This window comes from Myotis brandtii, unplaced genomic scaffold, assembly GCF_000412655.1.
Source record: "Myotis brandtii unplaced genomic scaffold, ASM41265v1 scaffold1042, whole genome shotgun sequence".
Classification (NCBI taxonomy): Eukaryota; Metazoa; Chordata; class Mammalia; order Chiroptera; family Vespertilionidae; genus Myotis; species Myotis brandtii.
This window is the reverse complement of record NW_005353506.1, coordinates 644,766-659,415: the sequence shown is the minus strand read 5'-3', so window position 1 is coordinate 659,415 and position 14,650 is coordinate 644,766. Positions and strand designations below refer to the sequence as shown.

General features: G+C 37.8%; 1 protein-coding gene across 1 annotated transcript in view; it reads left to right on the top strand.

Moving 5' to 3' along the window:
• The window catches only part of HACD1 (3-hydroxyacyl-CoA dehydratase 1), a 25,689-nt gene extending 11,284 nt beyond the window's left edge, over positions 1-14,405 (top strand). The window contains exons 2-7 of the mRNA XM_014538534.1: positions 3,295-3,412; positions 3,592-3,610; positions 3,687-3,775; positions 6,337-6,458; positions 11,100-11,278; positions 14,231-14,405. Coding sequence (XP_014394020.1) covers positions 3,295-3,412; positions 3,592-3,610; positions 3,687-3,775; positions 6,337-6,458; positions 11,100-11,278; positions 14,231-14,313 — 610 coding nt within the window. The 3' untranslated portion in view covers positions 14,314-14,405. The remainder of the gene's footprint in view (positions 1-3,294; positions 3,413-3,591; positions 3,611-3,686; positions 3,776-6,336; positions 6,459-11,099; positions 11,279-14,230) is intronic.
• The last annotated feature ends 245 nt before the right edge of the window (positions 14,406-14,650 follow it).

Sequence of the window (14,650 nt, the reverse complement as noted above, 5' to 3'; positions counted from 1 at the left end):
TGGGGTGCTTGCTTGTGTTGTCCGAGTCTAAGCTCGCGGCGCTGGAGCGCCCCCAGGAGACGGGATCACGGCGCGGCTCTGTCTCCTTCCCGAAAACCTGCTGCCGGTGCCCCGCTGTCCTCCTTCACTTTTCATCCCGGACTTGCCAATCACTCCTGGTCTCTGTTCGCCTCTGGCCGATGTGGGGGGGCAATCCACTTGTTTTTATTGGAGTGTTTATTATGTCATTCATTAGTTTTTAATGTAGTTATCAGTATAATTGATTTTCTTCCTGAGGAGCTGTCCTGGTCCTGGCCCTGGGCCTCCACTTCCTCAGACCCCACGCCGGCCCGCCTCACAGCTGAGTCTCCCGCCCTCCCCTGTGCTCGCCACTTTCCTGATGTTCCTTTTCGCTTCCAGAGCCACCCGTCTTGCTGTGTCCCGCGCCCTTTTGCTCTTCCGTGGAGACGCCCAGACCTTTCTTTCCTTTGGGTACTTCCGGGGCTTTCTTCAGGTTTCCTTTCTGAGCTGTTTTTCTGATTTTGGACCTGGGAGCCAGGCCTCCTGCACCCGCAAGCTGCTGCGCTTCCTCTAAAATCATTTCTCCCTTAGGCCCCAGCCCCTCAAACCCCCATGGAAAGCACTGGTCGCTTCCTGTGCCCATGTGCTTCCTGCTCCTGGCATTTCAGGTAAATGGAGTCAGACAGCCAAGGCCTTTGCACCGGCTGCTTCCCTCAGCTCCGTGTTCATCCTCGCTGCCCGAAGCGTGTCAGCCCTGCGCTCCTCTTCGCTGTCACTCTGTGGGGACATAGTTTTGGGGTCGACACCTATTTTCTTCTTTGTTGTTTGTTTTAAAATAACTTCTCTAGTGTATTGGTGCCTAGTTCCAATAAGCATAAGCCTGATGCTCGAGTAGGCAGGTTTGGGTCTCCTGGCTGTGCACCTGGGGCTTGCAGCTCCGGTGTCACTTCTGAGGAACTGCCTGCGCCCGGGGCTCCTACCCCCGTTGGGGGGGGGCGGGGAGGCTCCCAGCCTCTGCCCTGCCAGCCCCACCTGCCCCTCCCCGCACACGGCAGGCCAGGATCTTGCGCTGGGGCGGCCAGGGGCTGTGGATTGTGCTGCCACCAGCCCCAGGCCGGGCAGCGCAGCGGGATCTGCCTGCAGTATGCATATTAGCCGCCATCTTTGTTGGTGGTTAATTTGCATATCGTGCTGATTAGCCAATGGTAGGCATAGCGAAGGTACAGTCAATTACCATGTTTGTCTATTATTATATAGGATGGGTGTTGACTTTGTTGAATGCTTTTTCTGCATCTATTGATATGATCATGTGATTTTTTATCCTTCATTTGGTTTACGTGATGTATCATGTTTATTGATTTGTGAATATTGTACCAGCCTTGCATCTCCAGAATAAATTCCACTTGGTCATGGTGTATGATCTTTTTAATGTATTGCTAGATCTGATTTGTTAATATTTGGTTGAGGATTTTAGCATCTATGTTCATCAGGGATATTGGCCTGTTATTTTCTTTCTTTGTAGTACAGTATCTTTATCTAGTTTTGGAATTAGGATAATGCTGGCCTTGTCAAAAGAACTTAAATTCCCTCCTCTTGAATTTTTTGGAATAGTTTGAGGAGGATAGGTGTTAGTTCTCCTTTGAATGTTTGGTAAAACTTGCCGGTGAAGCCATCTGATCCAAGACTTTTGTTTGCTGGGAGTGTTTTGATTACTGCTTCAATTTCATTAGTTGTCATTGGCCTATTCTGGTTTTCAGATTCTTCCTGATCGAGTTTTGGAAGATTGTGTGTTTCTAGGAATTTGTCCACTTGATCCAGGTTGTCCAGTTTGTTGGCATATGATTGTTCATAGTATTTTCTTAAAAAATCTTGTATTTCTGTCATGTCAGTTGTTACTTCTGATTTTATTGACTTGGATCTTTTCTATTTGTTTCTGTTTTTTTTTTATTGATAAAGGTATTACAAATGTGTCCTTATTCCCCCATTGTCCCCCCATCCCCCCAGTCCTGCCCTCACCCTCACCCCCTGTTGTCTGCGTCCATCGCTTATATGCATGCATACAAGTCCTCTGGTTGATCTCTCCCCCTTACCCCCACCCTCCCATACCTTTCCTCTGAAGTTTGAGCATCTGATTGATGCTTCTCTGTCTCTAGATCTGTTTTTGTTCCTCGGTTTATGTTGTTCATTATATTCCATAAATGATTGAGATCATGTGATATTTGTCTTTCTCTGACTGACTTATTTCACTTAGTATAATGCTCTTCAGTTCCATCCATGCTGTTGCAAATGGTAAGAACTCCTTCTTTTTTACAGCAGCATAGTATTCCATTGTGTAGATGTGCCAAAGTTTTTTTTTAATCCACTCATCTGATGGGCACTTAGGCTGATTCCAAATCTTTGCTATGGTAAATTGTGCTGCTATGAACATAGGGAGGCATATATCCTTTCTAATTGGTGTTTCTAGTTTCTTGGGATATATTCCTAGAAGTGGGATAAGCCTGACTAAAGGTTCATCAATCTTGTTTATATTTTCAAAGAACAAGCTCTTGGTTTCATTGATCTTTTGTATTATTATTATTATTTTTTAGTCTGTATGTCATTTATCTCTACTCTGATCTTTATAATTTCTTTTCTTCTATTTACTCTGGGATTTTCTTGTTATTGTCTTTCTGATTCTTTTAGATTTAGGGTTAGATCATTCATTTGAGCTTTTCCTTGTTTCTTGAGGTAGGCTTGTAATGCTATAAACTTCCCTCTCAGGACTGCTTTTGCTGTGTCCCATAGATTTGGGGTTGTTGTGTCCCATAGATTTGGGGTTGTTGTGTGACACAACGATTGTTTTTATTTAATGAAAATTATAAAAATATTAATTGATTCTTATTAATGACTTTACTTATAATTATATATAGTTATGCATTATGTATTTGTATAAAGTACATATTTACACAGCTTTTTACCTTAATTCGCTATATGATTACTAAATGCTTTATAGTAAGTTCATTTTTGCTAATAAACCTGATTTTTTTCTTGTCAGTTTATCTGGTGGAACCAAAGATACAGCGGACATTATTTGACATTTGTACGTAGTTGATTGCAAATATGTTCTGTTCATCCCCTTGAAGAGTTCATGTGAAAGTAATATTTGTTATTTCTTCCTCAGGTTTTAAAAACAGAATAACAAATTGAGAGCATAAGACATACATGTTATTATTATTTGAATTATGGCATTCTTTATAGGAAGATTAGTTGTATTCATTTTGACAACACTTTATAAAATACTTTCATTTTCTCTAGGTGGTTGGTTCTAGCTATTACCATGGTGCGTTTTTATATGGAAAAAGGAACACACAAAGGTTTATATAAAAGTATTCAGAAGACACTTAAATTTTTCCAGACATTTGCCTTGCTTGAGGTAAGTTTTCAATGATTCTATTTTTTGTCATTGTAATATTTATTTGAAAATATATTTGTTGAGCAAAAGCAATTTTGCTGATTACATACCACTTACAGATTTATTTAAAACCAATGTCAACTGGGATTTATTTTATGTTGTATGGTACTGACTTGTGATTTTTTTTTATTTGCTTACAGATAGTCCACTGCTTAATTGGTGAGTTTTTTATTTAATTTTTATATTTGGTATAAATTACCTTGAAGACAATGGTTGACTTGTTTTTTTCTTTAAGGAATTGTACCTACTTCTGTGCTTGTGGCTGGGGTCCAAGTCAGTTCCAGAATCTTTATGGTGTGGCTCATTACTCATAGCATAAAACCAGTAAGTGACATGAACATGTTCTCTACTTGAGCCTGCAAGACAGCTCTTTTATTAATAGGAATCTAAAATATTAGTACTGGTATATTTCAGGAAGCAAATCATTGGACAAAAGAAAGCTTGGGTTTTGATTTAAGTGTTTGTCCATTGACTCAATGAATTAGTAGAATAACTTTGAAACACAAGCAAAACCAAATATTAGCATTTTATATTCATAATATACTCTCCTCCGGTGTGTTCCAGTTTTTAAAATTAATATTACTATTCTGTCAAATCCTTAACTGAAAATTTTCTACTGAAGTTATGTATATTGTCTTTGTTTATATAATTTGAACTTGTCAGTGTAAACCATTTATTTTTCCTCATTTAGCATTGAGTGTTGTAGCAACACACATAAAAAGTAAATGTAGTTCTGGAGATATGAACAAATGTCAAAGACAAAAAGTTAGAAGGGTTAAGGAACTTAGGGAAAACAAGCACGTTATATATTGAGGCATGACAGGAGAGAGACCCGGATCTAGTTAATGGCTTAAACCCTTTTAGACAAACAAACACGTGCTTACTATGTCAAGACATTGGGCCTTTTAAACCCATGACAAACATTTCCCAGATGGGCCCTTCTGACCTTCTTGACAGTCTCTGGAGTCTCCTGTCTACTTGAGGACAGATCTCTGGCCTCCTTTCCATTCCTCAGATGCCTTTCTCTACTTGGGATGATACTTAACCTCCCTTCCATTGCCTGCAGGACTCACTGCCCCCCCCCCACCCCCCCGTCTGCATGGGGATAGATTGTTGACCTTCTGCCCTTTTATTACTCTACACTCCAGCCCTCTTGACCAGTATCTTTCACTCAACTTACTCCATCCATCTGGTCCCTAACCAATGACTGCCATACAGAGAGCAATGAGTGCGTGCCACATGGAAAGCCAGACTTTTAATTCAGATTGCCTTGTAGTTTAAAAGCAGGGGTCGGACATTAACAGAATAAAAGAGAGACTATTCTGGACAGGGAATGAATATAATAGCTGGGCCAGGACCACAAAGAGTCTGAAGACTGAGGAAGAAGAAAGAAAAGACAGGGTGGCCAACATTAACTGGAGAAAAGAATTTGAAGACAAGTAAAGGTGGCTAGTCCCCAAAGAGAAAAAAGTTCCATCTGCTTGCTCTTTTTTTTTATCCTCCAGAGGATCTCTACCTTAATAGTACTATTTAATTTTGTCTAACTCTTTAATTAATTCAACCAACATTTATTGAGTGCATTCTGTACACCTGGCACTGTGTTAATTTCTGGATTTACAATGAATAAGGCAGTCCCAGCCAACAGGCTGGGGATCTGGCTATTAGTAATGCAAATAGAGTTTCAGCCTCAGAGCCTGTGATTGGGATAGATACGGGTACTAGACAAGTTGTTGCACAAATAATTTTTTCGTTATATTAACATTAGTGCTTTGAACCAAGAGACCAGCATGCATGGCAATATACTTCGGGACTTATCCTGACCTAGGGAGTGAAGATAAACTCCCTGAGGAAAGAATGTATAAGTTGAGTATTGATAGGGATGCAAGAGTCAGGCAGACAAATTTTAGTACAAAATTGGCAAGTGTTATAATACAGATATGAACAAAATACTGTGAGAATAAGGAAAGTGAGCAGATAACTGCTCAGGGTGAAAGGAATTGTTTGGGAAGTTTTCCAGAGGGTGTGATATTTTAGCTGGATCTTAAAATATGAGATGAGAAGGGGTTTTCTATGGGATTAGCATTCTAGTTAGAGGGAATAGCATGTGTTAAGGCATACGTGTTCAGAGCATGTTCTGGAAAGAATACAAAGTTTAATGTCACCAGAGAGAGGTGTTGGGGATTTGGGGTGGGAGTTTGGGGTGGGGTTGGATCAAGTGTTTGCAGATGAAGTTAGAGAGATTTCTGAGCTCAGATTATAAAGAACCTTGAACTTCATGCTCAGGTGGTAGAATTGTATCCTTTCCTCATAAATAGTGGGAAACCACTGAGACTCAAATCACAGGACTAGCTGCCTCCAATTTTGTTTTTGTTTGTTTGCTTCTTTGTTTTGCTTTTAAGAGAAAACTTTCACCCATGAAGAGAATAAAGCAGTGGAGAGATTTGTCAGGAGGCTGTCCCGATAGTCTGGATGAGAGATGAAAAGGCCCTGGTAGCAGGGCCAAAGATGAGTGGGCAGATTCAAGAGTTCCTGCTACAGTAGAATGGGTCTGATTTGATGACTAATAGAAAGCCGGAGGGTTAGATTGTTCCCATGCTGTTTTGAGGGGGCGATGTTGCCCTGGGATAGCTGAGTTATTGGCTGGAGTGAATTGTGAGAGAGAATTCAGTACAAATGTGACCATTCCTGTGCTGAGGATACACTGAAGTTGTGTGTTTATAATGAATTACGTAGTGGTGACTGCATTAGTTTTCTGTATTACATCTGTCTAACCCTACCATTCCATTATAATAAAAGACACACCGTAAATAATTAAGATACAATATCTTCATGGAGAAAAAAGCTCAAGCTCCAACGACACTGTGGATTTCTCTGTCATTCTGCAGATCCAGAATGAGGAGAGTGTGGTGCTGTTTCTGGTCGCGTGGACTGTGACAGAGATTACTCGCTATTCCTTCTACACATTCAGTCTTCTCAACCACTTGCCATACTTCATTAAGTGGGCCAGGTGGCGATGCCTTGTAGTTTAGTTTCTCACAGTCCTGTGCATGCGTATTTTGTTGCTGAGCTAACACCAGAGAATTAAAATTTGTGTTTCAGCCATGTAATGCCAGGCTGTTCTGCATACTTAGCAAAACATTATAAGCTGCATTCAAAAGGCTTAAATTAATGATCAGAGAGAAATAATCTATATTTTTAGGAAATCAATATAAGACAAATTATATTAGTACCCTTAACCTCTAAACTGGTCATTCGTTTTTCTTTAAAAGCAAAATATACATTTTGGAAATTATATTAGATAAACAGTGTGCCAAAAACATGGCATTTTGTCTGATTGATTTAAATTATTTTAATATTCAATGTAGTAGCCACAATTTTTAGTATCTTATACATATAATGTCAATTTTTTGTATGTATAAAATACTAAGCGACAGACATTTAAAAAATCACACTTATTTGTATTATTTGGACTGGGAACAAAATTTATATTTCAAAGTTTCTAAATATATATATCCTAAAACAATAATTTTTAAAGCAAAAGATTTTTTTTTTCTTTTTAAAGGTTGAATTCTTTGAGCGGCTGATATTTTACAAAATTATTATAAAAACAGGATTGTTCTTTGGAGAACAAACCGCAAAGCATAGGTTTGTTCATTTCATTTTCTGTTGTACTTCTAGTGGCAATCACATCAATAACAACTTAATGTGCTCTGCGCCAACTGCATAGTTGAAATGCAGGCATGAGCACAACAAAATCCCTCCCACTCAAGATGGAGGAGGCAAAAAATGATCCCACTAACAGCTCTGTGAAATGCCAGGGGGTAAGAAGTTCAAGGAGGCACAGGATAAGAGATGTGCATCTCGTATACGTCTGTCCCATGTAGGTAGAATAAAAGGGTTTCACAGTATTTCCATTTCTTTACATTTGTCTGTTAAACTGTTTTCTTTGTAAAAGGCTCAAATAGCACGGAAGTTTGTAGAATAAACACAAAGTTTCTCTTTGTACTCCTACCTGACCCACTCCCTACCCCTTGGAGGGAAAAAGTGTGGCCTTTACCCATCCAGACTTTTTCATATTATCAAAAATGTGAACGCAGTGTGAGTTTTAAAAAACATAAATAGGATGACATTATACTTGCTTTTTGTTTATATGTTGGAGATCTTTTTTTTTTTCTAAATCACTATAGGTATATTTAGATTTAGCTTTTTAACTCTTTAATATTCCATAGTATGACGGACCCAGTTTTGTATTGCTAGAATTTAGGTCATTTTCAATTTTCAAATGTTATCAATACGGCATCTCAAATAATGCTATATCCATATTTCTGATGTTTTATAAAGCTCTGATATTTATACTCATACATTCCTTGTTTGAAGGTAATCTGTAAGCTGGTGTCAGTTTTGTTTTGGATAATCACTATTGTGTTATATAATTTTTTTAAACTTTTAAAAATATTTTATAGTTCTTTTTCAACATTTTTGGCTTACCATTTTGTATGTAATAAAATTCCTTAAAATTATAATTTTAGCTTAAACATACTGTCTGTCTTAAGAAAGTTGCATTACCATTTATATGTGTTTGGTTGGTTTTTATTCCTGTTGTATCTGAATAAAACACACTCACTTTCAGTGATTGGGCCCCTCATAATGTTGGCGGTTTGGAAGCTGTACTCTAATCCAGAATGCTTGTTAGTGCCATTTTGCATGACCTCAGTCTTTCCGTCCTCTAACGCCTTTAAAAATATAAATTCATGATATAGTCTTTTTAAATTTGCTGTTATTTATAACATTTGTGGAAGATAGTGGTCTTGAATGCTTTGTATGTTTGCCTTTTGGGGTGCATTTGCATGTTTTGAATTTCTGGAAAAGTTCACAATTCTGCCATAGCATTTAAAATTTGCTCTTCAGAAATCCTTTGTCAATTGCCTTGATGTTAAATAAGGTACTGTAAAATCTTTCAAATTTGAAATGCACATGTTAACATAATACATCATGTCAGTTCATTATAATTATTATATTTTGTGTCAAAAATTGTAAAGATCCCAACTGTCTATATATATATATATTTGCCAATCCCCATAAGGAACCTAAAATCATATTTGTACTTATGTTCAAATATTGAAGATATTGTTCTCAAATAAAGCTTCACTTTAGAAATGCCTTTTTATTTATAACTAGTTAGCCTACTGTGGCAGTTTGAATACAACTTGATCCTATTTGTGTTAGAAGTATTCTTAGAAAGTCCACCAAACAGATCATTGTATATTGTTGTTTTCATTTTAATTTCCAGTTTAACTTAAAAAATACATTCCCTTCAAAAATTTTTAGGTGAAAATTAGGAATCTTTAAGGAACATTATATCTTTTTCTGAATGGTAGTTAAATCATACTGCCATCAGAACTTAGAGAGTGATGATGTAATCTTTTTAAAATACAAATAAAGTCAAATAAATTATACAATTTATTCCCATTTTATTAAAAATAATCACTCTTTAAGGCTTTAAACGAGTTTATCATAGGAGTGATTTTTTTTCTATTAAAGAACAATGCTACCAAAAAAAGCTAAGAGTCGCATAAAGTTAATAAAAATGACTTAAATAAGTTTGAATGTTTTACTTGAAAAAGGAATATAATATGTTCAGTAATATGATTTTAAATTGAGATAGGAAAATGATATTGGAAAAGATTGATTTAAATTATACAAATAACTACACAGACTGGAAAGAAAGCAGGTTAGATATACTGAAGGAAAGGAGGGGGTAAACTGGGACAGGAAAAGGATAATTTTTCTTTCTTTTTTTAATATATATTTTTATTGATTTCAGGGTGAAAGGGAGAGGGAGAGGGAGATAGAAACATCAGTGATGAGAGAGAATCATTGATTGGCTGCTTCCTGCACGCCTCACACTGGGGATCCAGCCTGCAACCCAATCGCCATGCCAACGCTCAGTCACCATGCCGGCTGGGCCAGTTTTCTTTCTTTACTAGTTAATCTATTTGGGCAAATAATTCTGTCCCTGTCGACCATCTTTTATCCTTGTATAACTGGCATCCTATATAATAAAAGTCTAATATGCTAAGTGTCCGGTTGTCCAGTCGGCTGTTCAATCAATCAAAGCGTAATATGCTAATGATATGCTAAGGCTGCTCAACCGCTCACTATGGCGTGCACTGACCACCAGGGGGCAGATGCTCTGACTGGTAGGTTAGCTTGCTGCTGGGGTCTGGCCGATCGGCCTGGCCTTCACCCTCTCACAATCCGTGACCCCTCGGGGGATGTTGGAGAGCCTGTTTTGGCCCTATCCCGCACACCAGGCCGGGGGACCCCACTGGTGCACGAATTCCTGCACTGGGCCTTTAGTATAGGAATAAGATTGTCTCTAGGCTTCTGTCATACTGACAAATTTGATTTTTCTTTATAAATATTTCTTAATGCCAACAAAATGATTAAATAAACTATGGATTCTTTTTCCACCAAAATTTTGACCTTAATTTTCGGTTACATAATGACTGACTTGGAGAAAAACTGTTTTCTTTAATGCCTTGGGTCCTTGAGGCGGCTGCTGCTGGACACCAGTAGGAACTTGGAGACAGTTGCCCTAACTGCAGCATAAATGATGCCTGGCCTGCTCTATGTCAGGGAACTTGCCACAGTCCACATGAACAAATTGTGATTTTTGGATTTAGAATAGATCCTTTTTAGTTCTAATTTAAGCAAGCTAAACTATTTTTTTAAAAGATATTTTTTATTGATTTCAGAGAGGAAGGGAGAGGAAGAGAGAGATAGAAACACCCGCTCCTGGGGATTGGTCCGCAACCCAGGCATGTGCCCTGACCAAAAATCTAACCTTGACCTCCTGGTTCATGGGTTGATGCTCAACTACTGAGCCACTCTGGCCAGGCTACCTAAACTACAGTATTTATTAATGTACGAATTCAGGGAACAGCTTGTTTTACTTGTTTTGTTGTGAAAGTAGTCTTAGACAATTACTGGTTACTGATGCTTTAGGTAATATCAGTTTTCTGAAATATTAATTCTCTTTTAATTAGTAACCACAAAGGGTTTTCCAAGTCCCTTCAAATAGGTAATTTCAAGGTTTAGATGTAAAATTAGGATCATAGCTGGTCTTTTAAAGCATAGCATTTGAATGATAAATGTGTAGCTTCAGGGGAATAAATCAGTCAGTTATGATTCCAGGTGTCAAAGAAGTTACCTTTAAAATTCTTTACAAGCTTACATATGCTTTACAAATCAATACTTACATCCTTTAACCATTTGTACGCCATAAGCATCTATAGACGCAAGCGGCAGACGTTTTTTAATTAAATTCAAAATATTGTGGCAGTTATCTGGTCAAAATAGTTTAAAAACTACATATACATGTAAAAATGTATACTACTTTAAAGTAAGTTGACTACTTTATGATCTTGCCATTTGAAATGGAAACTGCTATGGGAAAAAAGGATGATAATTAAATTAATAAGCAAATGATTAAAGTAGGAAAAAATTAACCTTTGTATGTGAAGTTATTGTAAATATGTATAGGAAGGAGAATTTTTAAGTTTAAACATGGCAGTAGCAAAAGAACCATGATATAAAATTCAATATTTATTCTAGAAAAATAACTTTGAGGTTTTTCTTTTTTCAGATATAATTTTTTTATCATCTTATATCCTGTTGGAGTTGCTGGTGAACTTCTCACGATATACGCTGCCTTACCATATGTGAAGAAAACTGGAATGTTTTCAATAAGACTTCCTAATAAATACAATATCTCTTTTGACTACTATTATTTTCTTCTTATAACCATGGCATCGTATATACCATGTAAGTATGTATTTGTTAGTACTTGGATTTAGCATATGCTATGAAGGTTATTGGAAAGATATCATAATTGCTAGCTTAATAAGCAAGGAGAAGTAACAGCTTACAAATACATTAAAACTTCTATTCATGGAAATGCTCTAAAACTGGATTGTAGTGATGGTTGCACATCTGCATAAATTTACTAAACTAAAACTGTACATTTACAATGGGTGAATTTTATGATATGAAAATTACATTTCAATAAGTGTGTATATATAAAAAAACTTCTATTCAATCCCACATATATTCATTAATATGAAATAATTGAAGAGCTAGTGAGTTAGAAAAGGCTTTTTCCAAGTTATGAGAAGAAAGGTAAGTAAATTAATTTACAAATGATTACCTTCTCAAAATTACTTAAAAATAAGCTAAGTATGATTTATTTTTTTAAAGAAAAGATAAAGCATGGATCAGTGAACTATTTGTAAGCATTTAGAGTTATGTATCTGAATAGAAACATTTTATCCTAGAAAATGTCAGATCATTTATATCTATTCATTAAGCATATACTTGGAGAAATCATCTAGGAGTACTTTTTAGTCTTATATGTGTTGCTCTATGCTCTGGAAAATAAAGAAGCTACTTTTCTTAAAATATTTTGAGTAACTCGGCCTCTTCTAATCTCTCATCATCTTTCAATAGTTGCAATGAATTAGTGAGACTTTACTTGCTTCATTTAAGTACTAATGATATATGTTTAAATCAAATTTTGATCGTTATTAGGAGGAAATAATGTAAAGCAAGGTGGTTAGTTACCCTTCTGAATAAAATTAGAGATTGGTGTCTGAGGGGAAAGGGAAATAAGAAAAGTTTATAGAATCTAAAGTCTACATTGATGCAGTATAAAATACGTCATCTAAAGGGGATGAACATAAAAACTGGCCAGCACCTGGAGGCCTCCAATTTTTAAAAAAATATTTTTATTGATTTCAGAGAGGAAGGGAGAGGGAGAGAGGGATAGAAACATCAACAATAAGAGGATCATTGATCGGATGCCTCCTGCATGCTCCCTACTGGGGATCGAGCCCACAACCCGGGCATGTGCCTTGACCAGGAATTGAACCACGACCTCCTGGTTTATAGGTTGACCCTCAACCACTGAGTCACACCAGCCCAGCCAATTTTTAAGCTTTTCAAAAATCAAAATGGACTTTTGTCAGTTAGTGTTTTTATTCCCCTCACTTGTACCATTTCAGCCTGGCTCTCGTTAGATTTTCACCAGCGTTGGTTCAGGAGAGCTAAGGAGTGGTACACCTATGACAATTGTTTGTGTCCCCTGCTTTTCCCGACACCCAGTGAATGGCAGCACACCTTGAGCAGAGCCAGACCTTGCTTCCGTGTCTGTCATATCATGGTTGCAGCTTCAGGGGTTGGGCTCTCATTCCTTTTGACCACTGAGACATCTGCAAGAAAACCCAGGGCCCAACAGATCACGGTTGAAACTAGCAAACTAATAACTTAAGATCATGTGTTTTCAGGTGTTCTGGGAAGCGTAGACCCCATCCTATGCCAGTAGCAGCTTCTCAGTTTATTATGCTGACATTTACCTGAGAGGCCCACTTGCTGGGAGATCAGTCAGCCAGGGCAGTGATCGGCAAACTGCGGCTCGCGAGCCACATGCAGCTCTTTGGCCCCTTGAGTGTGGCCACGAAGTTTCAATCGCACTGTACGTGCGCGCCCGCACGTGGTATTTTGTGGAAGAGCCACACTCAAGGGGCCGCAGTTTGCCGACCACTGAGCCAGGGGAATGTTCTCCACTTGATTATTATTAGTAATGATAACTAATGTTGCTTTGCTTACTAAATTCTTTGCTAATTAAAATATTAAAAGTACTTTTTGAGTACTTATTTTAATATTCAAAAGAAGTATTGTTAGTTCTCATTTATCATGAGGACTTTATAGATTAGAGAGGTTAAATGGATGGATTAAAAATCACCCAGCTAGTAAATAAGGTCAGGATTTGAACTCAAGCCTACACTTAAACTCAGAATGTTAGAGAAGCATTTGCAATCACTGGTCAGTTAGCTTTAAGTATATATGACCTGAATATATTTAGACCTCTGGGTATAGTATGATGGTTACATATATTAAGATGAGTAGTACCTACATTTTATTTTATTTTATTTATTTTTTTAAATTTTGTTTTATTGATTAAAGTATTACGAAGAGTATTACATATGTCTCCTTTTTTCCCCCCTTGACATTCCTCCGGCCTCCCCTACCCCCCAGTGTCTTATGCCAAGAGGGGCCTCTGCTCTGGGCCCTGTTCTGGCTGTCCACTGATCACCTCTCCACCCCTCACCTTCTAGATCACACTCTGGAAACCCAGGGCCATGGACTTTGCTGCCCACATGGCACTGGGTGTACATCTAGGCACCGCATAGGCCTCCTCCCCAATCCGTTCTCCTGAGGGCTAACCATGTCGGCAGTGTACACGGCCCTGAAATCCAGGGGGAGCTAGGGGCAGCTGTTTGTGAGGGGGATGGATGGGGGTATGAGTTGTGTGGGCTTGCATATCCACACATATATTCACAATACCCCTCATGGTATAGGACAGACATTGGAATGGACAGAAGGGGGCCAGGCGGGCAGCTCTCCTGTGCTGGAACGTTCTGGCACAATATTCCAAATTATTACTAAATTCAAACATGGCCTTCCAGGTCATCATGAAAGTATATTTGTCAAGGTAGTATCAAAGTTTGCTATGAGACCTCACAGCGTATGGCATTAAAGTATTTAGGCAGATGGTCTATGGCCTCCATTTGTACTCTCACCCAGAGCTCTGTAAATACTAAGGGGTAGCAGGTGGCATCTGATGTGCTTGCTTTCAAACTTTGCCACTTTTAAGAGGGTTCAAGTTTAAATAATTTCCAACAATAGCTTATCTTTCTTTGTTTTCTTTTTTCAATGAAGTGTTTCCACAACTCTATTTCCACATGTTACGTCAGAGAAGAAAGGTGCTTCATGGAGAGGTGATTGTAGAAAAGGATGATTAAATGACCTCTACAAACAAGGTGCTTTTTCCAGAATAACCAGGATTACTTGAGTCCAAGTTTTAATAACAAGAATAAACAACTTCATGAAATACTACAAATTGTATTATTTCTTCAAATATAACTTGAGACACGTGGTGTTTGCCAATATTTGTCTTCACACTGTGCCAGGTCCATATCTACAAGAACTATGCAAGTATTTATCAACGCCTGGGTAGGCGATCATCATTAAGAAAATAGTCAGTGTATTATTTGCAAAAAAACCCTTTTGTTAGGTTTTTTTTTTAGTTTCACTAAATTGTTTTGCAACGTATGCTCAAAGCTTTAAAAACCAATATTT